Source organism: Galeopterus variegatus, unplaced genomic scaffold (genome assembly GCF_000696425.1).
Source record: "Galeopterus variegatus unplaced genomic scaffold, G_variegatus-3.0.2 Scaffold725, whole genome shotgun sequence".
Taxonomy (NCBI): domain Eukaryota; kingdom Metazoa; phylum Chordata; class Mammalia; order Dermoptera; family Cynocephalidae; genus Galeopterus; species Galeopterus variegatus.
The window spans coordinates 403,538-429,514 of NW_007726836.1; the positions used below are offsets into that span (position 1 = coordinate 403,538).

Sequence of the window (25,977 nt, forward strand, 5' to 3'; positions counted from 1 at the left end):
TTTAAAAAAAACATATTAAAGAAAGAGGATATGAAAATCACACCAAAATTAAGGGTTTTTCAGCCTTCTTAGAGAATTTATGAACACAGCAGAGATATAGAGGATATGGATTGAATTGATAGTAATGGTAATAAAAAATTATTATAATAATACTAACTAATGTAAAGTTCTTAGTTCCTGGCACATAGGAAATGCTCCATGACTGTTGGTCACAATCTTACTTAATTCTTACAGCAATCCTATGACATGGATTTTACAATCATCATTTTATATATCAGGATATTGGTGCTTAGAGTGTGTCTGACTTGCTTAAAGTCACGTAGCTTGTAATAGGAGAATCTTGGATTCAATCCAATCTAAAGTCAGAAAGAAATTGAGTCAGGTACCACTTCTATCCAGCTCCACAACACTGGGCAAGTCAACCCCTGTGCTTAGTTTTCTCATCTGGAATATAAGCTAACCAAAGTACCTATTTTTGTTAAGTACTACTATAAGAAATAAATGAATTAATGCATATAAAGCAATTAGAATACTATTAAGCATATAAGAGGAACTTGGAAAATCTTAGTTATGATTTAATAACAATAATAACTTCCTCAATAATAATGGCTTAATTCATGTACAGTTAATTGCAATAGCACTTAGCATATAGCAAGAATTTAATAACTCTAAGTTATAATTTAATAATAATAACTATCATTTTTATAGTCTTCTCTATGTCATATTTTGATATTATTACTATTCTTACTACCACATAGAGAAGAACAAAAGAACTCTGATTATTTAAGGTTTGAGGCATCAAAGAGTGGTTGGCTGTTTTACCCAGAACCTTCTCGCACACCTCGTTATCAAAGGCTGATGCTGATGAGGTGGCTAAAGAGTGAAAGAAATGTGTGGCATTGGCATTTCACATCACGTAACACCTCCTGACTGTTTGCCTTGATGAGGCAACTGGACAGCTCTCGGGAATCATTCCTGCCTCACCACAGCTCTTCATCTCCAGGCATGTGATGCTAAATCTTTAGGGGTTTTGGTTCCAATGAATGAGAAGCATCTTGATCCATACCATCCTCCATCCCTGAGGAGAAGGGAGGCACACTTCATCCCAATGACTCATACAATTTCCTAGAAGATTATCTTTCCTGCAAGGACTCAGTGGAAATGACGGTGCATATGGACGAAGGAAGGAATTTGCATATATTGCCCACGTCATTGGCATCAGGTTACAGAAATATGGGCTGCATATTTAGAGTAAAGATGCATGCTGTGCTAGAAATTCTAGGAAACATGGGCGAATCTTAATGCTCAAGCCAGAGGCTGATTCTGCCTTATGTAGTATCATTTATCAAACTCTAAGCAGGCTCAGATGGATCTGAAGGACTTTTAAAAATGCTTTTTACAGCATCTCCATGTTACCTTAAATCTTCATACAAAAGAAATATGCAGAAATCTAGCATTTCTGGGAAGCTGGAGATTCAGTATAATAATAAAAGAGAACGTATCACTTTACTAGCATCTTTTCTGTGTTTTAAAAGTACAATGAAGCAATGATCCAAATAAGACAGTTCTATTAAATATGCTTCATGAAACTGTGAGAAACATCTTCTTGATCCCAAACCTTAGAGTCTTTCGTTTCCCACTTATTCCTGAAGTCTAGCAGGAATGGACTACAGACACATCACTATGTTTGGTTCTGTAGAGATAAGAAATAAGTCAAGAACAGTTTTTGGTTCTTGTGTGGAGGGGTGGAAGGCAAGGAAAGGAAAAAGCAAAAAACAATCTAGAATTTCAATGGAAGACACCTACAGAAAAGTGGGAAAGGATCAGAGAAGGATTGGGGAAGAAGGCGGACAGGATAGTAATGTGAAGGGACAGGAAATACATAACCCAGACTCCTTATGGAAAATAGGACACATACGTGGCTTGGTCTAACAGTAATTTTACTTTTTTCTAGGCAGACTTACAGGACCATCCTAGAGGTATGAAACGAACGCATGTAAGACGGTTTCTATCTGATAGATATGGGACGGAAGGTTCCAATGACTGAAGGTGACACAGCTTCCTTGATGAAGGAGTGGACACTCATGCTGTCCTGGGCTACCCTCAAGTTCCGAACCACTAACTATTAACACACATGAAATAAGGTGGAGACAACAGTGCTTAGACAATTCAAACAAAAAAACCCACCACTGATGCCTCAAGGATTTTGGTACCTGCTCTTCCTCTCTCCAGCTATATGATCTTATATGACTTAATACACCTCAGTGAGCCTCAGTTGACTTTTCTGTAAAATGGGAATAATAATACTATCTATACAGGGTTGCTAGGATTACATTTAATTAAGCACCAACTTAGGCTCTTGACAGGTAAAAGGAAATCAATAAATGATAGATTTTATTATAATAATGATCATAACGATGTCAAAAGAACCAAGATTCAGTGTCTCTGGACCACAGTTTTCTCTTATGTAAAACCAGAGGCTAAGACATAAAGCCCATCCTTAACCCACAGGCCATACAAAACAGATGGTGGATCCAACTGAGTCTAAGACCATCATTTGCTGACCCCTGTTCCAGGCGAAACTCCATAAAAGGCTTTCTCAATGCCTGTCTGGAGAGCCATTGGATCAGTCCACTCCCACTCTGTCCCACTGGGAGGGCTCCAGTCTCCTCTGGCGACCCCACGGCCTTCTCATACCCCCTCTATGAAGAAGTAAGAACAACGGCACTTACCACATGATCATGATCACTAACTTCATTACAATCTCATTCAAAATGTTGAAGAACTCCACCATCAGCTTGGCCTGCTCTCCCATTTTCCCCATGGCGATGCCAAAAGCAATGAAAAACCCTATCAGACCTGTTGGGTCAATCACACGACACAGAACAACGCATTATAAAGCATGTGTTTCTTCTCCCCTGTTCCTTACCATTCCCGACGTAGGGAGCCACGTACTCACTGCAGGTCACCCTACAGATGAGGCATGAAAAGACAAAAGCATTATATTGCACACTGAAAGTATCTTTCCCTTGGAAAATTATGGCGTTCCTTCACATTTGCTACACGAGCAAGTTAAACCGTAAACAGTGTCAGTTCCTTGAAGAAAGTAAATTCATTTTTATTTCAAACTAAAAGGTGCACTCTTCTCTCTCCCCTCACTTATAAAATCACGCAAAATCATGTGTAAGCAGATTCCAGTATTGCATAGATACATGAGGAAAGGCTTGTTGGAACTTGGGGATTATCTTGCAAACTTTGAGCCAATATTGGAATGTCCTAGACCAATTAGCCAATAAAGTCTTTGCCAAGCTTATGTCTAGATTGCTTTGGTGTTATTCCAAATTAATGCATGGCTGGTATGTTTCAATCTAAGAAAATCTTAAACATAAAATTATTTCTTTATTGCTATACACCTAACATGAGAAGGAGGAAAGTTTCCAATGGAAAGCAGTAAGAAATCGAAACAGGTTGGGAAACCCCAATTTACCCAGTTTGTTTGAGTTTAACCTATTATTTATTAATTTGTCATAATTGCTTTCATGGTCAAAATGGTTAGAATGCTTTCTTTTTTAATTTACTTTTTTCAGGATCATAAATTCAGAACATAGATTTCACTGTCAGATTTTGCTAGTTCCTAGCCCCTCAATCCTCCTCTCCATTTATTTGATATCTTCAACTTTTAGGTAAGTTCAGCCCCATACCAGTCTCCAGGGCCAATCCTAGCGCCAGGCAGGAAGGATTTGAGGAGCTTGGTCCCTGTTCTTATAATGTCAGTGTCAATTTGCACTAGGTCCTGGAACAACTCCAATACCCAACCTTTGGTCTTATTTCTGTGTCGGCTTTTGCCTCATCCCCTGTGTCTGAGGTCCTGGGAACTCGCCCTGTGTTTTGATTCCTCCATGGCTAAACCTGGCTTTTCTCTTCCCAGAAGATTCTCTCCCCTCCACTGTAGTCAGACCTTTCCACCCTCCTACCCAGGGACTGGGCACACTGTGTGGCCAACAGACAACCCCAGTACTGCCTGGGGGCTGTCTGGAATGCTGATTGCCAATCACCGTGTGCCCCCAATCCCTGAACTGTCATTGTCAGTCTTGGGGCCCTAATTCTACGTGAATGAACTATATAAATCAACGTTGCTGTACCATTGGGTACAGGACTTTGCTTGTCCACTTGACTTTTTCTCTAACCCCAAGTATGAACCATCTTCTCTTCCCTCTCCCTTCCCCCTCTTCCCCACACTTACACTGTCCCAGTTTGGCGGGCTTAATTTCCAGTCCCTCCCTATCATATACTGTTGTGTCCTTATGCCTAGAGTCATGGCAAGGTAAACTATAGTATTATCGTTTGATTCTCTTATAGGGGAATTCTTTCTCTTTGAACCTCTGACTTTACCCTTTCCCTTAGTCACCAAGACCACTAACCTCTCCATACCAAGCATATAGCAACCCATAGCAAGCACACAGATTGTTGAACTACCCTTTGCTGGATCCTTTCTCCAGCAAATAGAATCCAGTGCTTGCACTTGGAATTGTTAATACTTGGTGTTTAATATCTAGCCTTTTACTTTTTGGCCAGAAAGCTTGACAAATGACTTCACAAATGAGTTACTGGCCCAGGAAAGAGAAAGGCTTAGTGAAGATTAGATCTAGGAGAGAGTGGTCTAGTTCTGCAGTAATGTATAAAATTGATTCTAGGCTATTCCTAAGCCCTTTTCTTAAGCCCATCGACAGGAGTTTGCTAGGTGTTTGGTGAGAAATAATCTGTGAATATTCTGGCTAAGAATAGCTAGCATTATGTGGTTAATTCCATTTGGAAATCTTAAAAGAAAATGCAGGGTCTCAAGATTCCAAAGAACTGGAATAAAAAACCTCCCCTCAGGGTCAGCAGAAATTGGTCATACCTATGAATTCAGGAGATAGATTTTTAAAGGACTAACTGAAGTTGATTGAAGCTGTTGGATTAGGGTGGATTGCAGAGTTGGTTCTGAGAGGTTTCTTAGGAGAGAAATGGGTCCTTAAAGAAGTGGGAGGCCAGAGCCACGGTTGTATCTTCATTTATTACAGTGCTTAATCCTTGGGACTTTCCAAAGCCAAAAAACGGAAAGACAGAACAACAACAAGAAAAAAGCCATCATCTTCACCCTTGGAATATCATGGAAAGAACCTTCTTTCAGCCACAATTTGTAAATGGGAAGTTTCTCAACAGTCTAACTTCCCTTGGCTTTCCAGAGCCTTGAACTGCACTTGGTTGGAAACCCATATTTAGCTCTGTAAACATTGCCTAATTGAAATCACTCACTGGAACGGGGGTGTTTCATTTGAACAAAGCCCTCTTAGACTTGGTCATTGGGGTTGAGAGAGTAGTGAGTTGTGTTGAAACTCCCCAGTAAGGCCAAAGGTCATGTGACTTCCCAGAATCCACCAAGACTCTGGAAACAACAAGGAAAGTCTTCGAATGATTAACTCCAAAGCCTTCGCCTCATTACTCATGGCCTCGACCTTCCCCAGAGAGTGTAGGAGACTGGGGGGCACTTGGACAAAGAGGGTTGGGTCTTCAGTTACGACCTACCAGAAGGGACTGGGGCAAGTTGGGAAAATCCTGAAAGGGTCACAGATATCTGGGCAGTGGGAGAGAAGAGCTGTTCAGAGAATCTTTACAAACACCAAACCTCCTTCTCGGAGGAACTCTCCCACTTACTCCTCCCCCCTTCCACCTTCCACCTCTCACCTCCCACTGATTGTCAGCAATGTTTATTGATCTCCATCGCCTGGCAACCTAGCAGTTTATCTCCTTGCTCACTCTCACTTACCCAACCTGCTCCCTGCCAAGCCAAACAAAAAAGATCCACTTCAGCTTCTCAGTGACTGGGAAATCCTGCTCCCTCTACCTCTTTCTCTCTACCATTCTGGAAAGGTAAGGAGGAGGGTTACCAAATTTAGAGCAAGCAGACAAAAATTGCATTTTGAACTTCAGATAAATAACAAATATTTTTAGTATTAGCATGTCCCATGCAGTGCAACGTATGTATTTGGGACATATTTTCACTAAAAAATTATTTGTTACTTATCTAAAATTCAAATTTAACTAGATATCCTGTATTTTATCTCATAACCCAATTAAGGAGACAAGGGCATTTAGTCTCCCAGATGACAAAGGGAAAGGACCACTGAACTTATCCACTTCTAAACAGCTGACACCCAAACCCTTAGAAATCTTGCTTGTGTAGATCAAGATACTTCCTCCATCCACATTCCCCATTTCTTCAAGTATTTGGCCAAATGTCTCTATTTCTCGTCTTGGGAACACCATTCAAATGATGAATGGGGTTATGGAGGGAAAAGACCCACAAGGTGAGTGGGGAGAAAATTGGACAAACTGGAGCCACTCACGTGATGGGAAATCTCTGTCCCCTGTGGGAGTATCTTCTTATTGAGCTCCTCAGCTCCCCACCCACTTTTAATAATGACTATAGTGCTTATGAATAGAACAAAGGGCATGTATATTGTGCTCTATGTACACAATCTCATTTAATCCTCACAATGATATACAGAATAGGTGCCAATCCCATCTTGCTTTTACAAACAAGGCTCAGATTACTGGAGCAACTTGCCCAGATAACCAGTTCATGGTGCATATAGGATCCAAACCCAGATTTGTCCAACTGCTGTGCCAAAGAACCTCTGGATGGCAGCTAAGAAGGCAGCAGCCTAGGGGAAAGAGATCACTGGAATCCCAGAAAGTTAAACAAGACACTCTGTAAAGCTCTTGGGCACCAACTCCAACTTTCCAATACTGGTGGCATTGCATTTGTCTACAGACTGTGACAGCTGGTGTGGCACACCCTCCACAGCTGGCACAGTACTGGGAGACAGGGGCAGCTCAGAAAAATGCTTAAGAAATGAAGGAAATGGACGTGCCACCTAATAAAACAGAGAGTCACAGAAAGTGACTTGCCAACACCATGCAGAGAGTTGGAGGATGTGCCCAGCAAATGTTAGCCCCCCTCCTCTTTTCCCATGTCCCCTCACAGCCCCTCAGTCCCAGTGACCCTCAAACACTCCCCAGAGAGAGCCTCCTGCTCCACCTAGAGGACAAGAGAGGTATTGGTTTTCTGAGAAGGGAGTGAGGGACGCTGACCAGCTGGGACGGGGCAGCTGGCCTTTGTCAGGGAAGCAGACACCTCCCCCGGGGAGATGACCCGAACCAGGGTGCCCACCTAAGACATTCATCCCGTCCTTGAACTCCAGGCCTTTTTTGATCACCATCTTAGTCTCCTCAGGTGCCTCGGTCACAGTCTCGTTCAACAGGGAGATGACAGCATTGGTGGCATTGTCCTCCTCTTCTGACTGAGGGGCCACCAGGACTTTCTTTGTCACTGTTTGAATCTAACGAAGTGAAAAAAAAAAAAGCATAAAGATTGAGTTTGGTCTAAAAGGTCAATAAAAATCTGACCACTCATATATTTTAAGCCTCCCAATATGTTAAAAATAATTAAGAAATGCCAAAACAAGGTTATGGGAATTGGGCAATATTTTATCTCTATGTTTTTTAAAAAATGACATTTTATTACAGACATGCAATGGGATACAATTGTCCTAATCACAAGATAATGACAGAGCTGATAAAACTAATTTGTAAACATACTGCAAGCAGTGTGGTCCAATAATGGGACACAAATTTTAAAATGTCTGCTGGAGTCTTTTTCTTTCATTCCCATGATCGGAGCTCTGTACCTCAGGGACAATATCAAACATCTAACTCGGTTGCTCTTCACAACTGAGAGACCCAGTTAGATGGCCCTCCCTGCCTGGTTCCTGCCGGGCAGGGTCATCATAGGCCAACTCTCAGTTTGGGCTCCTTCCAGAGCCAGGCCCTGCTGGGAATCTCCTTCTGGGCACCAGGTGGGCCAGCTGCCAGCAGCCACCATGGAAAGAGCATTTGCTCCTATTTCAGATCCAAATGTATGGTGGGAAGACATCCGCTTTTCCTGGGCAGTGATGCCAAGCCTTGCTCCATGTTCCCCAAGCATCTCTGTGCAGATGGTTCCCAGGGAACCCCTCACACTATTCCTCGACATCCGTGGCAGTGGCTCTATTTTTAAAGGTGCCAGGCACCCTGCATGCAGAGTGCTGTGCAAATCCACATCTGAGCCTAAAAAAACACCACCTCCAAGGGCATTAAAATAGAACTCATGCGGAACCCTAGAATGTCAGTGCCGGCAGGTAGTAGGTAACAGATGGCTGAGCCATGAATAGATGTGGAAGAGGATGCACAGAGAAGTCAAGTGACTTGTCAGACGTCATAGTCATTGGCAGAGCTGAGACTTCAACTCAGATGGCCTGACCACCACTGAGTTCTTTCCACCGTCTATGTAGTTTGTTAAACTATTTGGACCCAATCATACTGCAGCTAGACCCGACAGTAAGCAATGCTCAACTGACCAACACCCCGAAATCAGAGAGAAGGGAGGCCAGCATTCTCTGAGGTGAGGCAGCGAGCTCTGTTCTAGCCCAGCCACATGCACCTGAGCCAGGAGAGTGGAGGCCAAGGCTGGCTGTGCAAGGCGGGGATGGGCAGCTCGCTGGCCCCTTGGTGTAGGCAGCACTGGCATAAAGAGAGAATGCAGAAGTGGGCAGGAGAAAAGCTCCTGTGAACATCAGAGTCATGCTCCCAGGAAAGAAAAGGGGATCAAGATCAACTGTAGACCCATCCTGAGAATGCTAAAGAAGCCAGCACTTGGGTTAAACAGAATAATGGTCATGGACCTGAATAAATGGTGGCTGCCAGGATCCGACAGAAGGCCAGGTGCTACAGGTTTTACACGTATTACCTCTTATGTCTACAGTAGCCCCTTAAGGCTCACAGGCTAAGTAACTAACCCAAGGACAGACTGCTAGATAGCTCGTGAAGCTAGCTTCAAAATGAACTATGCTTGACTCCAAAGTCCAGTTTCCAAATAGCGCAGGCCAGCAGCTTAAGTTGAAGCTGAGAAGATAGGAACACTGAACCACAGGCCTAATTCTCTGCATGAGTTCTTGATTCACAGAACCTGTTTGGGTTGGACAACTCCATCTGGATGGCAGCTCGAGTCTACCCATGTCCAGGCCACCATCATCTCTCTCCTTAACACTTGCAGAAGTCTCCTTACTGACCTACCCACCCTTCGTCTTGTACACCTACAATCTGTAAGCGAGAATGGCTACGTGTAGCTCTAACTATATCCATAGCTGCTAGATTGTTTTTTAAAAAATAGAAAACAGTCATCTCCCTTCCTAAACTCTCTTAGAATAAGAACCCAAATCTAACCCTGGCCTTCCAGGTCCCGCCTGAGCCAGGTTTCGCCTCCCTCCACTCATTCCCCACACGGCGGCTCACACGGGCCTCCTCCTCTGCTCTGAACCTGGTTCTAAAGTACTAAATACTTCCCGTCCTCTGCAGGTCTGTGCCTCTGCTTAGAAATCTCCTCCCCCAGTTTTCTCAGGCCCAGCTCCTTCTGGCCTCCCACCGTCTCAGTGCAAACACCTCCTCTAGCTCTTCCCTAGCCCGTCATCCTGCCTATAGAGAGCACACCTGTCTGCGTTTTTACATTTCTCACGTGTCCACGTGATGTTCCTTTTGGCTTATCTCCCTCCTCTTGAGGGTGAGTAAGCTCCCTGGGGCAGGACCCTCGCCTGCCTCATTCCCTGCAGCATCCTTGTGCAAAGCAGAGAGCCTGGCAGCCAGTCGTGTGCATGGTGCTGGCCGAATGAACACACATGGATCACTGAATCCCCTGGAAGAAAAGAACCCCGCTGTGGTCTCTACTGCTCGGTTTGACCTAATGTGGTCAGGTCACACCTTACAGCTGGTCACTCTCTTGGAAACCTCACTTTGATTCAGAGTCAGCCCTAACAGCCCTCAGGAGACCTCCCTGCTCTCAAAGACATGGGGGCCCAACTTGGGCAAAGCAGGTCATGCCAGCTTGGGTGGGCAGCCTCCACTCTGGGGACAGCTCACCTTCCTCTCCACGTCTGTTTCTAAGTCTGGTCATGAAGCCCCCCTCCATTCAAGAGGGGCTATTTGAAATCACTCCAGCCGTGCTTAAGGTCACATAAGGCACCTCTCACACACCCTTCCCCTCTGGTGCTGCCGTGTCACTCTGAGAAGAGTGACCTCCCTTCAAGTCTTCTTCGAGGCCCTCCTCGTCAGGCTATGGAAACTGCACCTACCCTCACCCTGAAGTAAAGGATTCTACACTATTATTCCTTGGATTGTCCTAACCCGAAGCGAGTGTGACCCTGGGCTAAGCTGGGGGACTAAGGCTCAGTCCTACCATGAATTTTGCCAGTGAAGGGGCAGGGTCAGGTTTAGGGTGGGACAAAGGATGGCTCAATTTTCTATTCCAGCATTGCAGACACGGCCCCTTGCCATGGGCAGCTATATGCAAAGATTGCCCATCAACCAGAGAGGTCACCAAACATGAGCTTGGACAACAACACAAAAACTCACTCCAAGAGCAGAGCAACAGCTGTGAGCACCTGCCTGCTTCCTGGTCCTGCCTTCCCGACTGAGATGCAGGGTGTCTCCTTCTTGCATGGAGCGATGCCATGACCAGGCACAGAAGGAGCCCAGATCTGTCCTTCCCAGCCCCTCCCATGCTGTCCTACCCCCAGTCTTCTACTAATTCAGCTTCCGGCAGCTATAGTTCTAGAGCACTCTTTCCAAAATGTTAAGAATAGACTTGGCACCCAGTTGTGTCTATCACCTAAAGCAAGCAATTCATCTTTCTAAGCAGGCTGGCTGAGAGCCAAGCACATTATCCAGAGGGAGCTTCAGTAAGCACCCCCTTCTCCAGCCTACTTCTATTCGCCCCCCATCCAACTGCCTCTGCCTGGAATGGTTTCCTTCAATATGGGTCCATGCTATTAGTGCCACCAAAATGGCATTTGAAATTGGAGAACTGATCCCAACCCAGAGTAATCTGGGCTCAGCAGTGGTTGGCCACTGAATATCAAGGGCAGCTAGAAATATAGACTTTTCCTGTAAGCTCCCAGTTTCCCAATTTCATTCTTCTGTGATTCCCTGGAAATGTTGGAAGGAGAATTCTTGGTTACAGCTTAGTTCCTACCTGAGCTAGTGGGAACTGAGGTGAGTTCTAACCTAAGCTGGTCTTGGGGTTAGACAACAGGCTGTTGAGTGAGGTCTAGGCAGCTAACTCAGTGGTTCCATTCAGCAGAATCATCTTTTTCTAAAACTCAAAAATTATATATGCCTATACGCAGTCAGTAGGAGAACACCTTGCTACAAACTTTTGTAGGGCCATTTTGCATCACTCAGCAAATTCAAAATATAAAACTCTTTGTCAGGACAATTTCACTTCTAGGAATTTATCTTTTAGAAATACTATGCAATCATGAAAAAGGAGAGTAAAATTGACAGAGAAAGAGAGAGAGAGAGAGAGAGAGAGAGAGAACTCTAAAATACTGCTAAATGAAAAACAAGGTGCAACATGGTATGTACAATGCAGTATGGCTTGGGCTGAATTTCTTTAAAGACCATGCACCCATACACATGCATATGTGGCAAAGAGAATATATGGGAGGACACAAAATTTTTAGCGCAAATAGCTCTAGGGTAGGGGGGTCAGGCTTCTATTTTTTATTTATGTGTTTCTGTACTATTTAAACTTTTCTCAAACCTCATGTACTACTTCCTCAGTTTAAACAATACCCACATCTACATGGGAGATTCTGATTCTATAGGGCATTTGTATTTTTCAAAAGCACCACACATGATTTTGCTATCACACCAAGATTGAGAACCACTGGGTCCTCAAGAGGGTTGTGGGCAAAGCAGATAAAAGTGTGGCTGCAGATGACTCAAAGACAGGAACAAAAAGGAAAGAAAGAGACAAAAGCAAAAAAAAAAAGGAGAAGGAAGATCACAGAGCAAAAAGACAATAAGCAGGGGAGAGAACACCAGGTTACCTGTTGAAAACAGGCTTGCACGAGGTTTTCAGGGAAGAGATTTCGAATGAGGTCCAAGAAGGCATCCAGGCTGGACACCTCATCCGTCTTCTTCCCAGGCCCCAGCTGCTTCTTGAGTTTGGGATTCCCCGGGTGGATGGCCAGGACCAGGATGACCCCCAGCACAGCAGCAATGATGGTTGTGGACATGTAATATACCATGGCTCTTGTGCCTAGGCGGCCACTGGCTTTAGCATCCAGGCCAGACAACCCTGGATTGAAAAGAAATCTAGAGGGATTAACTCTATCATGTTTTTGCTAATGACCCATCTCTGCATACATATTACTCAAGTGCATTAACAACTAACTAAACCTCCTACTGCATATGTGGTCAATCCCACAGTGTACAATTTCAACTTCCAATGACATTTTCAAGATTCTAGAGAACTAGGGAGAGTTGGAGATTATCTGGTTCGGGGTTTACAAACAGTCAGTGACAACTTTTTTGCCAGTCTGCAATAGTGAGATAAAATAAAGTTGATGTTATTCCATTTTTAATTCTGAGATAATGTCCTTTTCACTTTTTATGGTCTTAAGGTATTGTTTCTTTTATAAAGTGATGGTGCTGGTCATGCTAGTTTTTTTACTTGTTTACTTATTTATTTTTGATGTCCTCGCTTGGGAAAATAAAAAGCTGAAGGCCTATGTCCCGCTCACCATGTCTTTTCAATACATCACTAGTAACGGAAATGCAGAGTCTGACGACAGTGACTCAGCACAGCCCCCTCATTCCTTCAAGGCGAAGGATGATGAAGATCCGCATCTCCCAAGCCTTGCACAGACATGAGAGGACACGTGTGTAAAGCACCCGCCAGTGGTGGGCGCTTCATCTATACCGCGGGAGGTTAGAGGAAATTCCAAGCAAGTCACAAAAACTCCAGCCTCCATTGGGTTTTTTTCCACTTGTTTCTTCAAGTTGCCCACTTCCTGGTTTCAGTTTCTGCTGTTTCAGAGAGATGAAACCCCTTTCTGGGGACGAGTCCTTTTCACCATATGGAAGGAAGCCTTTGTTGTGAACGCTCTAGATTAAGCCGATCCACGTATGACCCACTTCTCTTTACAACCTAAAGTCTAATTCCAGCCAATGGAGGTTCAGTTTCCTTACCAGGTTGGCCAACGTATGATCTGTTAAACAGGCACGAAGAACATTTTGTCCAGCTTGGAGAGGAGCATTGAAGTTTTGCATAGTTTCACTGAACCTATGGCTGAATGATTAGACCCCACTTAGCCCTTGGGTGCCCAATCCTGAGTCCCAGTGTTTCCAGGAGCTGGGCTGACTAGTCAACCATCTACGAGACTGTAGAACAATTTGACTTAGATCTGAATCTCTTCCTTCATGAGATAGTCCAGAGGGGAAACTTCTCAAGGTCGCCTAGCTTGTTGGCACCCAAAATACAGACCAAAACCCAGCTTCCTGCTTTTAACTCAGAGCTTAGTGTCTAAATGATGCCAATTTATACCCTGTTTGAGCAATGTTATTTGGTAAGGAAACTATCAGCATAAGTCCATGGAGGAGGAAAAAAAATGTTTCAAACAAAATAATTAATTCTTTTCACCAAAAATAAGTGAGCATGAGGCCACACATTAAGGGTAACTTTGTTCTAAAAAAAAAAAAAAAAATCAGAGGGCTCTCATATCTAGCATTTCATTTATTTTTAATGCCCATCTCCCTCCATGTCCAATTCAATAGTAAAGACAGTTTCTTTTTCCATTTATTACCTTTACTAATTTCTGAGCAAAATATAATTTAGAAAGTTGGGTAAAGTATACATTTACCTGTGGCTGTGTTTCCTCTTCATCTTTTGTTGTTAGAGAGACAGATGGACTAACCAATAGATGGCAAGCATTTTTTTTTTCAGGGTTAATTATTTGCATGTTAGAGACAGGAAAACCAAGGCTTGAAGTGAAATGACTCAGACAATCACATTACTTCACTCAACCAAATGGAGGTTCTATGGTCAATCCAAAAGCCAGAGCAGGAGTTTGACCCACATTAGCTAAGCACCAGGGTGGTCGACTTACCTGTGATTAAACTGGAGATGATTAGAGGGAGGATGAGCATTTTCAGCATCCTCATGAGTATATCCCCTGGGAAGGCTATTAGCATAACCACGTCAGGGTGGATCGGAGACGCCAAGCGAAGGAGCCCTCCACACAGTGCCCCCAGGATGACACCTACAAGGAAGGGCAAAACCTAGATTTATTTTCTGCTCTTGTCAAATGAATATCTCTAGGGACTTATTTCAGTGACATTGATCTTTCTCGTGCTTCTGTATTATTAGATGATGAATAACATTCAACAAAAATGACATTACACCAGTGAAGCTGATTTGGATGCCTAGCCAGAGAACTATCTGCAGCTCCCCCTATTCTTTTTTTTTTTTTTTTTTTGTCTTTTGTCTTTTTCCGTGTCCGGCAACGGATCGCAACCATCAGTGTCGCCCCCGCACTGGACAGGGGACCGGCAACGGGATCGCAACCCTCGGTGCCGCTCCCGCGCCTCGCTCAGCCAGCGAGCGGGAACCGGTCTGTATGTGGGATCCGAACCCTCGGGCGGGAGCGCCGCCGCGCTTCCCAAGCGGCGCACTATCCAGTGCGCCACGGGGCCGGCCCCAGCTCCCCCCCTATTCTAAAGGCAGCACCAGGAGAGTTTAGAGGAGCTTTCTCAAGGATGTATGTATGGGAAGTAGGACATGCGGCCTGACTCCTGCTTCTCTGAGGGTGTTGTTTACTTGCAGAGTCAGAGATTGTCAGTAGAAATACCCCACAGTGCCAGATATTGCTTCTCTCCCAGCCCTGGCCTGGCCACATGGCATTGTGTTTAATGTGTGTCTTCCCTTTTTAACTGGAGGGCAGATAAAAGAAATAATTGATTGGCCAAACTAGTGGGATTCTTTTTTTTCTCCCCATCTATTTTCTTTGGCTTTCAGTAATTTCCCTATGGCTCACCCTCAAGGTTTGTCCTTGACTTCTACGTCCTTTAACGTAGTCGTTAGATTGCAAATCTAATGGGAGCTCAACGAGGGGCTCTAAAAATATATAATTTGGGAGGAAAGAATTTAGGCAGAGATGTTGGCAGGAACCTTTCACTTTACAGATTCAAAGATCCCATAAGAAAAATTTCAGATCTCTGCAAACAGTGGCCAACATAATTGACCCTTGAGGAAACCACAAGTTAGATCATGGGGCCACTGGCTGTAAGGGAGGGAGGGGGTTCCAAGGTATGTGGGCTATGGCGATAATTCCAGGAATGTGGAGGGAGTAATGTTGCCAAAAGCCTGATTTTTTTTCTTCTACAGGTGAAAATCATACTGTCCAACTTCTTCAAGTCCTATGATGAATGAGATCTGCTTACATGGAGGGTAGCCCTCGGAAAACCTGACGGTGCCTGTGGTTTCCTGTTATTAAGTGAACTGAGCTGAGGCACGCTCCCAGTCCAGACACTGGTCCACTGACATTCAAGATGACTGACTCAAAGGAGAGGCTACGGAATGGAGGGTGTGCATGCAGGTGTGTGCAGGTAGATGGGGGTGGTGGTGGTGAGGAAAAGTTGTTTCTTCCCTCTCTGTGTAGCCTAAGTGAGAGCTGAAGAACAAGAGAGGGATTGACAAAGGAAACGGTGTGCTTATAGATACAAGAGCCTGCAACTTGCCCTGTTTTCTACAAACCCTGGTGGAAAACCTAAGACAGAGATTTTATCAACAGTCCAAGAACAGCTGTAGCCTGGGTGAGGTCTGATGCAGGGGTGGAAGATGTGAGAGAGGACGCTGGAGCAGGTCGAGGCATTGGGACTAGCCTCGTCCACACTGACCTAACTTGCTAATGTGCTCAATTAGTCCAAGTTAATGACATGTCTGGAGAAACTCACACCTTGGGAATCTTTTTATTTTTATTTTTATTTTTTATTTTTTTTTGTCTTTTTCCGTGTCCGGCAATGGATCGCAACCCTCAGTGTTGCCCCCGCACCGGACCGGGACCAGCAACGGGATCGCAACCCTCGGTGTTGCTCCCGCGCCTCGCTCAGCCAGTGAGCGGGAACCGGTCTGTATGTGGGATCCGAACCCTCGGGTGGGAGCGCCACCGCGCTTCCCAAGCGGCGCACTATCCAGTGCGCCACCGGGCCGGCCCTTGGGAATCTTTTTAGTGGGGTTTTCTGGTCCTTTATCTTGATGCAGGTATTTCTCTAAGTGTGGTTCACTGACTACCTGCTTTGGAGTCATCATGAAGGTGTGCTAAGATGCAGATTCCAAGGCATCATTTCAGATAGCCCAAAGCAAAGCCTCCATCTGTATGGCCTGGAAATCTGCATGCTAAAAACTCACAGGAAATTGATATGCATAAAATTTGAGAACAACTAGAATCCAAAGGAGGAGAACAAATGGCTAACACAGGTGTCAGGGAAGATTCTCTCATGAGGCAGCAATGCCTGGGTAACAGGTATTACACGAGCACATGTGGCTGCCAGAAGCCAGAGCCAGGAGAGTCCCAGAGAAGAGGGCTTGGGGACAGGCCGGTGTCGGGCACCTACCTAACACCGTCAGCGTGAGCAGGAGATTACTCCCCAGCTTTTCACACAAGCGCAGGCCCAGATGCCGGTGCTTCGGCTCCTCCGAGGTGAGGTGGCTGTCGTGCATCCGCACTTCCACCTGCTTGGGCATATTGTTGGCACTAAAACAGAAGTGGAGGCAGTGAGTAGAGATACTGGACACCTCTCCTACACAGTTTCAGGGGCTCAGATAGTAGCAATTTCCTCAGGCACAGCTGGAATCTGGTACCATTAGCAGGAAAATAAAAAAGAGAGTGATTCAGGGTATTCTGAATTCCAGCTCACCTACCAGCATGACAGCAGGATGTACTGAATGCCTACGGGCCACATGCTTTTATCCCCCATATCTTGGATCCTCACAGTAAAGGAAAAGAACACCCCAAGAGGTGATAGAGTTTCCCCAAGAGTTGCCCAGATGGGAACTCTGGGAGAGAAGTATCCCTGATCCATTTTACAGAGAATAATGTGAGCGTTGCCTGTGGTTGTAAGGCTAAAAAAAAAAAAAAGGAGAAACAAATCAAGATATGTCTGGCACTGAAAACTGAGCTCTTTCATTCTCATAACAACAGCAAAAAGGTGATTTTTTCAAGAGAGTCACAGCCTGAGTTATGCCAAAATGTAAACGCCTCCAAGCTCAAGTTTTCCCCATCCTGGAAACATAAAGGTCACAAATGCTGATAATCCAAGTTTTATATCCCTTTGGGAAAAGATGGTTTGTTCAGTTTTTAAAAATTCAATCCACTGTGGTTTTTAAAAGGTCACTTGCATTATCAGGACTCTGCTAAGCTTCCCAAGAGCCAATACTACTGCGTCAAAGACATATGGCTCCAGGAAACATTTTGAAGGCCTTCATCTGTGGGTGCAGCCCAGGCCTTTTCCAGGTAACCCCCAGATGAACCTAAGCCACCTTGGGAGTCTGTCCAGTGGAGTACTTGCTGGGGTGTTGGGTATCTTGCTCTTTTCCCAGCTTTGTTGTTTCCCAGGGCAATAAGATTCTAATTTTAAGCTTAGGAATTGACATAGGAGGCTATTTTTTTACTTTTACAACTTAGGACATTTTTGTAGCTGCCATTTACAATCACCATCATTTGATAAAAGAAAAAAGTGTGTTTAACACCTAGAAAGTCAGGCTGCTGTCTCTGAATAGATGACCATGCCTTCCAAGATATAGGAGTGTTACTTTTACCCAGATATTCTCACCACAGACTGGAGAAAGCTTCTTCTGGAACCAACACCAACCTGCAGACCAGTGGTTTAGAATCACTAGCTATAATGGGAATAGTGTGGCTTCTAGAATCTGAGAACTTTGGCTTCATATCCTGACTCCATCACTCTCTAGCTGTAGGGTGTGTAGAAAGAAGAGCCTGATATCTACCTCTGAAAGTCAAACAGAAGTATGCCGGCACAGTACCTGACATGGGGGGTTCCTTCCTCTGGGGAACATGAAGAAGAGACACGTAACATTCGTCAACTTCATGATGAGGATGACATGTTGCACTGCCACCCAGTTGGGCATCTACCCAGTTGTACTGCCATTCAGGGTATGGTCCCAACAAAAGTCACCTAGTGAGAGGACCTACCCAGGGGTCTACCCAGTTGTACCGCCATTCCAACAAGACACCAAGAACTCAGCTTCCAGTCTCAGTTAAGACCAGGGACAACTAACACAATGACTTACTTCCTCATCACAGGCTGCTCACTATATCTGCCACCAAAATGCTTTAAAGCTGGGGATGATATCACATGGTCTGGCAGAATACTCAAGAAGAAAATATTAATCAAAATACAAAATTCTTGGTCTTCCCTCAGTGACCTAGTTTTCCACTCATCTAGTTCATTTTCAGGGCAACCACTGACTTCCTGACGTGTGAGTGCTAGTGATCGCTCAGACAGTCTGCAGAAGAAAACAGGTCATGAGTGCTCACGGCACGCGGACAAGGGCCTTTCTGATCAGTGAGGAGCAAAAACCACCTCCTCCCCTGCCAAGTGAAACAGGAAAGTTCCTTTTACAACACAACAGGGGAAAATGATCAAAACAATCTTTTTAGCATGAATAGACCATATTTCTATGTTTGCATCGGGATCTGTTTGCATGTTTAAACATTTCTCCAGCCAGTAATTTGAAGCTCTACACCAGGAAATGGTGAAAAGAATGGAGATACAATGTGCTATAAATGGTGAATATGTTCCCTCAGCCAGCCCTTGGCAAAACTCTACGATCCCTTTGAGATTGTTAATCTCCTTGCCTTCTGCTTCATTTCAATTCCTCCTGCCATTGAAATTAGAATCATTCATATGGTGGTATTCAAGTGAGACCAGTCAGTATTTATAGCAAACATTCTATCAAGACTCACATGACATAACAAAAGTGTCAGGCATCAAAACAGCTATGTCAAAGGGAAAACACACAAATATTAGATTTACCTACACACCCAGCTCAGAGATGTGGCTGAATGACTGTTGCACACATTTCTTAGTTGTGCAAAATTGCTGCATGTTAAATGATTTGTTTTTTAGGTTGTGACAAAATGTCCTTGAAGCCCTGAGTCAAAACAGCCACATCAAAGTGGCAGCATCGAAATATCATGAACCCACAAGTATTTACTGAGAGAATTCCTGCGACTTGCCCTCTTGGAATTAAACAGATGCTACAGACTCGTAAGCATTCCTGATGTTTTCACATAGAGAATAATTTTTAAAGTAAATCAGGGCCTGAGTTTGTGTCTGGGGACACAGAGAGTCCCCCAAGAACCCTTTGTTAAAGTTCTATACCAGTCTAACTAATCACTGCATCTCCCAGAACATAAAGAAAGCATGAAATGGGGAATATTATGGCATGTAGCATTATAGAATATTATGTAGTATAATACAGAGCTGCTTCTAAGTCTATATGCCTTCAGCAGAACAAACATAACTTTTTTTTAAATGAGTTCATACACACAGCTATATAAATGCTGGTTACTGAATGCATATGGTAATAGCAGCAATAACAGGGATGACTCACATTTATTGTCTCTATACACATCAGACACTATGCTCAGTAGTGAGTAAGGTACGATTTACTCTTAAGGAGTCTTTACTAAAGAGGGAAACTGAACGTACATTGTGCCGTAATTGTCTGCTCTATGTGTGGGCCTTGATAAAGCTCTGCACAGGACGCTATGGGGAATTGCAAGAACAATGCCTAACTCAGGTTTGGGGAAGAGAAAAGGATGTTCAAAAAGAGCTCCCAGGAGGATCTTGGATCTTAAAGGATGGATTTAATCTAAATGTCTACATCCTCCACCCATCCACGAGCTCTAGGAGAGCAGGACTATGATCTTTAACACCTAGCTTTGAGTGTTCAATACATGTTTGCTAAAAGAAACTAAGAATTGAAAAGCAGCTCTAAAGGGCACCTTGCTTTCTCCTGGGAATGAGGCCCTTCTGCAGATAAGCTGAAAGCATAGCATACTACATCAGCAAGCCTCTTACATTTCCTGCACGTATTTTGCAGATCTCTATCGGGCACATATTACAGGCCCCATGCTGTTCCAGGGGCTAAAGATATTGCAATAAACAAAAAAGACAAAGCCTTTGCTCTCATGGAGTGCAAACCTTAGTGGGAGAACAAATAAGTGGATACATATATTTCAAGTGGTGATACAGCTAGGAGAAGAGTATAGGAGATGGACAGCAGTGTGTGGGGAGGCCATGTGATTTTGTATCATGTGGCCAGGGAAGGCTTCTGTGAAAAGGGAACATTTGAACAGAAACCTGGGAGAAATGAGGGGTCTCCTTAAATTAGTTATGCAATTTGTATAGTACTTAGCAAATAAATGGAATATACACAATTTGGAAATCTGTACAACCACCCTAGAGCCCCCACCAGATGCAATCCCCGGTGTCCATGTGTTGGTGTTTACATGGGCACTGATTCAAATGAATGTCAGATAAATGATGCTGGGCCCTATTTCCGTCATGAACATGACGGAGTTTCAGTGACCATCCCAGCCCCTGCAAGAGAAATGGTTCACAGGGAAGGGTGAGTTGGACACAGGCAGAAGGCCAGAGGTCACAACAGACTGGGTTTGCATCAATGAGCAGAAAGGGCAGGACCTGATCTAGGTAAGTCCACTGGACAAACGCAATAAGTCGTTTCAAGTGTGTGCATTTATTCCCTTATTTAATACTCCCTTCCTGCATCCTATGTCTGTGCCAACAGAACAAAGCAGGAAAGAATTTGAAAGCCCAGGAGGAGCTAGAGTACAACAAATCCTAGGAGCCTAATGCTCTCCAACACTGTTGACTCCTTCTGCTTCTGCTTGAGAGCTTCCTGGAGGGGTACTCAGCAATGTAGTTCTCCAGTGCTGAAGGTTTCACTAAGCCAACTCAGCTAGATCTCTCAAACAGCCTCCACTGCCCAGCAAAGTAAGGCCATGTGCTGGGACAGCTGTAGGCATAATTAAAAACTTTAACAATGAGCCTATAATTTCCTTCATCCTTAGCCTCTCCACTGAATTATTTAAACAGCTGTTAATTTTGCAATCGCTGCCCTGTTCTTTCTCACACAAATCCACATGAGACCTATTTCAATGGCAAGCTCAGCTTATCATGCGAATCATCCTCTGTGACTCAAAAGGAACGTGTAATGAGGCTGATGCTAAGTCTTAAACTATTCTCAGAACCTGCTTTTCATTAGCATTCGATTTCCCTCACTCTGCCAAGAGCCTCTAATAATAGGCTCATAAGATGCCATGTTGGATTCAGATTTCCCACTGCACACTTTAGTGTCACCTTATCTGGCACCAAATTCTTTTTCCTCCCTCACTGATGTAATGAGGTGGCAACAGAACTCTCCTCCAGGGAGCCTAAGGCACCTGGTATGCCTTTCCTGGAGGATGTGAGGTCTGCAATGGGCATCACCCTTCCATCCCTCTGTTGCCCAAGTCTAACCTCCCACGCTTCAGGACCTGGGGAGGAACAGGGAACACAAAGACATCCAGAAATTGCCCTAATGGGAGATACTAAGGGCAGACCCTCAACAGCAAAAATACTACTTCTTGAGGGGGCTTTCCCCTGAGATGACTGGTGTGTTTGAATAAGAATGCTGGAAATGCCAGTGGTGTTAGCTCAGAGTACTGAGCACTATAAGGTAGTGATTACAGCCACGATTGTCTCCCATCCAGGATTTCCCCAGTTCCCTAAAGAATGCCACTCTTGCGGTCAAAGGGCCTGGAACTCTAAGACAGCCTGGAATTCCCAGCAGCGTGAAAGTCCCTCCACCCTTGCTAGATCCCATAAGACCTGGCTGGCTTAACCATGTCAAGGATGCTCATTGACCAAGAAGTCAGTTTCTCTCTGACAGCTACTGTGTCCTCACAGATCCCGCGAAAGAAACTTAGAGAGTCACAACCTCCAAAGTCCCTTTCAATCCCTTCTTCTGTTCATTTTTGGCCACTGTGTCCATTTGTCAGATAACAAAAACACTTTCTGGAAAGGTCCTTCCGGTTAGCCACTCCAGGCTTCACAAACGATATGTCTTTTCTATAGCATCTTCCTGAACACCTGAGGGTCTGGCTAAAGAATACGGTCTACAGCTATCCCGAACAGTGACAGGATTGGACCTAGTGGGCAAAACTTTAGCTCATTTTTAATTTTTAGGTCCTAGTCTCTTAATCTGTAATAACATAAGAGGGTTGGATTGGAAATTCTTTATATTCTAAAATTCTGTGATCCTCTAATTCTCCAGATGGGGGGGAAAAAACATTAATATCACTCAGTTCCAGAGATATGGCTTCCATTTTAGTTACCCAGGACTAGATAAGCTTAGAGTTTACTGTGAGACAAATCTTTTCATGGACCAAGAGGGGACAGCCCAATAGCTGCATCATGGCCCTCACAGGAAAATTCAGAAGGGTGACTTAGAGACAAGGGACAAACCAACAACTGTTTTTTTACCTCTCCTATCTCTGCTACAACAACATGTTTTTCTAATGCCATTAAAGCTGGGTTGGGATCAAATTCAGGGCACAGTTTAGATGTGGGCATCTTCTTAATCCCCATCCACCCTTGATCAAGTCTGAGTCTAGATTTGTAAGATGGGTAGGTCAGTGCGATGGGAACATAGTTAAACAGATGACTTGGCATTGGGACCAGCCAATTGCCAAACTTAGCACTAAATCACTGGGAGACCTCCGCTATGAGTCACGGTCAACCCCTGTGGAATTGGTGAGGTGCCATGCACAGAAGCATTCAAGATGAGAAATTGAGAGTAACGAGTCTTCTTTCCATATCTTTTCCCAGGTCAAGGGGCCTAAACCAGCTAATGACATGAGTGTAAGTATAGAGCCAGCTGGGCCTTTGGGTACTGCCCTGGATTGAATGCCCCCCCCCAAAAAAAAACCTTAATTCCCGCTGTAACTATTGAGGGTGGGAAATCCTATTATGGTAATTGAAAGGTGGGGCCTTGAAGAGGTGATTAAATTATGAGGACTGCACCCTCTTGAATGGATTGATCCATTCTTGAAATAATGGGAGTGGTTCTAGTGGCTTTAAGAGGAGAGTGAATGAAGAGGTTAGTTCTCTCTCTCTGCTCCACCATTCTGTCATGGGAGACCCCTGTGTCACTGTCACCACCAACAAGGCTCTAATCAGATGTGATCCTTGGACTTTGGACTTCTCAGCCTCTGAAACTGTAAGCAATAAATATTGTTTCCTTATAAATTACTCAGTTTCAGGTATTTTGTTATAAGCAACAAAAACAGACTAACACAGGTATCTTCACACAACAGCAAAGAAGGAGTAGAAGACAAAATTCTGAAAGGATGAATAAAAATAGCACGCATTTTGCCCAGAAACAGAAGTTAAAACAACAGCTCTAATTAGCAGACTCCAGAAGGTAACTTGGTGGAATGTAATTACATTATTACATGGCCATCGGATTCTTGGTTAAGATTTCCTTTTACAGCTGTGGCTGGGACAAGACAGTTAATCTCTTGGACAATATCACCCAACTCCTTGGGTCATTAGAGAGCTCCAATGAGACAATAATTATGAAAGCACCAACAGAGTATTTGTTGTATAGTAGATACTCAATTTTAGTTTCCTTTCTTTGTCTTCAATGTCTAAAATGGTGCAAAATGACCATTAAGGCAGTTTGCTTACAGTTGAGTTTTAGCAAAACTCGTTGGCAATAAATTGGTACTTGTGCTTTTTACAAAGAGAAAATCTCAGAGGAGCCAACGTGGGTGGAGGCCTGAGAAGCTCCCAGTGCTAACAGCCCCCAGATGGTGAATGACTAAACAACTTCTCAAAGAACATCCGAGCATGACTTTTAAGTATAAAACCTCTGGGCTTCTGTGAAATCCTCTCCAGGGTAGAGACGTAAGCCAGGCTTAACTAAACAGATTTGCCCATTTCCAGAAAGGTGTACTACCCCAAACAGTGGACAGGAATAGTGAGCCTCCAGGGCCTAGTGAGAAACTGGGGTGGGGTGTTCGATCATACCAAACTGGGAACCTCTTCTAAAAATAAAGATTATGCCCTGGCCCGGGAACACACTGGCCAGCCCAGTCCCCAAAGGTACATCAATTCTGAAGTAATTGTAATCTGCCTCTGGTTCATGGAACAACATAAAAATACATTTGAGAACTTCACACAACTGCAACACTCTAGGGGGGACTCGTGCAGTGTGCACTTGGGTTTCAAGTCGCAGAAAACTTGGCCCTGTTTCCAGATGAATAAGGCATCTGGCCTTAAAGCAAACTATCTCTTCTGGCTGCAATGTCCTCCCCACCCTACCGTCTAACCTAGCCTGCTTATGTTAACTTCTACGCCTCCTTCAAAACAACTCAAGCAAGACTTCCCTCAGGAAGCCTTTGTTGACTTCCCAGTGTGCTTTTTAGATGCTTCCTCTGCAGTTTACCATCTCACCTGTGCTCCCAAGGCATTTCTCAAAGTTTACTTACCTGTTTCCCCAACTAGAACGTAACCTCTGAGTGCAAGACTATCTTATTTGACAAGTCTCCCCGACATCTAGCATGGTTCCTGGCATATAGCGGATGCTCAATTATTGCATGTTGAATGAATGAAGGAACAATTAGATAGAAATTATGTTCTAGTCACAGATTCTGTGTGACACTTCATTCAAGGGGGGTAGTGATCTGGAAGCCTAAGAAGTCTGAGGAGAGAAACAAGAGCAGGAAGATCAGAAATGGTATAAAGTGGGGAACTCCCATCTTGCAAGAAGCAGGGAACAGCTCCATTAGAAATGCCAGTGGGTAGCAGGAAGGGCTGGTCAGCACCATAGCATGGCTGGCCCTTCTCTGCTGGTGGCTTTGACCCAGCTTTCCTGCCCAAGTCATGGCAGCCACAGTGCTCCCAGCACCGTTGGGGGAAGATGGAGGCATGAACCAGTCTAGTCTCAGCCAACAAGGCCTTTGGGGGAAACTGATGAGGACACAGGACGATGCTCTGGTCCTAAAGGATCTCTTAGGACCCAACTGCCAAGCATTAACATCTCTAAATCTGGATTTTCCAAAATATGGCCCATCTACCACAGAGTGTGAGCACTGATCCCTTTAGGAGTCAATGGAATTCTGACTTTGAGAAACACTCTTGGGTAACACTGCTCCAGATTTGGCCCTTGGGCCTGGGAGGTTCTTCTTCTGGTCCCTGGAGCTTCCCAAGCTGAGCCTTCCCAGTCTCCCAGACAGGGGAATGGCTAGAGTACTGACTAAGAAGTGGCTTAATCAGCTGCAGCACCTTCAGGCACCAGACAGAAACTGGAGGAGGCATACAGTAACTGTGACTTTCTGGGTATTTTGCTCACACCTTAGAGTTGCTTTTCTTCAGTGAACTCTTCTCCCTTTCTCGAGTAGAGCAGTCTGTCTTTGTATCTTGTCTTTCCTTTCTGGACTGAGCAGCCAACCTCACAATGCAATATCAGTTCCAAGCAAGATGGCAAGTGACCATCAGGACCATACAAATGGCGAGATTTCCCATGGTCAGCATTCCAAATGCCACACTATGATTTTTGTGAGATGATGCTTAAGGGCTTCCTCAAAGTTTCCCCAGAGGCCTTCAAAGTCACTGTTTCTGGCTTCCAGAGGCCAGAAATTCCTCCTTGACATATCTGTCCCTTTGCATTCCAACAGGGAACCCAGATTTAAGCCAGAAACCCATGGAGAAAACAACTCATTCACAGACACCCCAGTGTGAAGAAGATTCTCAATCCCTCCCTGAAAATAGGACTTTCTGGGGATCTTGCAATGGATCTTGGCCAGAACCACATCCAGAAGCAAAAACAAAACAAAACAAAACAAAAGAGAGGTCAAAATACCTGACAAACTTTGCCTACTGCAGGGTTAGTCCTGAAGTCAACTGTGTTTAAAAGTCTGAGGCCTCAACAAGGCTTCTGGAATGTTAGTGATTTTCTTTCTCTTT

The 25,977-nt window shown here is 44.4% G+C and overlaps 1 protein-coding gene across 1 annotated transcript in view; it reads right to left on the minus strand.

Moving 5' to 3' along the window:
* Positions 1 to 25,977, minus strand: part of SLC1A2 (solute carrier family 1 (glial high affinity glutamate transporter), member 2) — a 153,653-nt gene that overhangs the window by 40,615 nt on the left and 87,061 nt on the right. Inside the window, exons 2-6 of the mRNA XM_008571827.1 lie at positions 16,534 to 16,673; positions 14,028 to 14,180; positions 11,967 to 12,217; positions 7,217 to 7,385; positions 2,733 to 2,859 (exon numbers count right to left, since the gene is read on the minus strand). Of these exons, the coding sequence (XP_008570049.1) occupies positions 2,733 to 2,859; positions 7,217 to 7,385; positions 11,967 to 12,217; positions 14,028 to 14,180; positions 16,534 to 16,673 (840 nt within the window). The remainder of the gene's footprint in view (positions 1 to 2,732; positions 2,860 to 7,216; positions 7,386 to 11,966; positions 12,218 to 14,027; positions 14,181 to 16,533; positions 16,674 to 25,977) is intronic.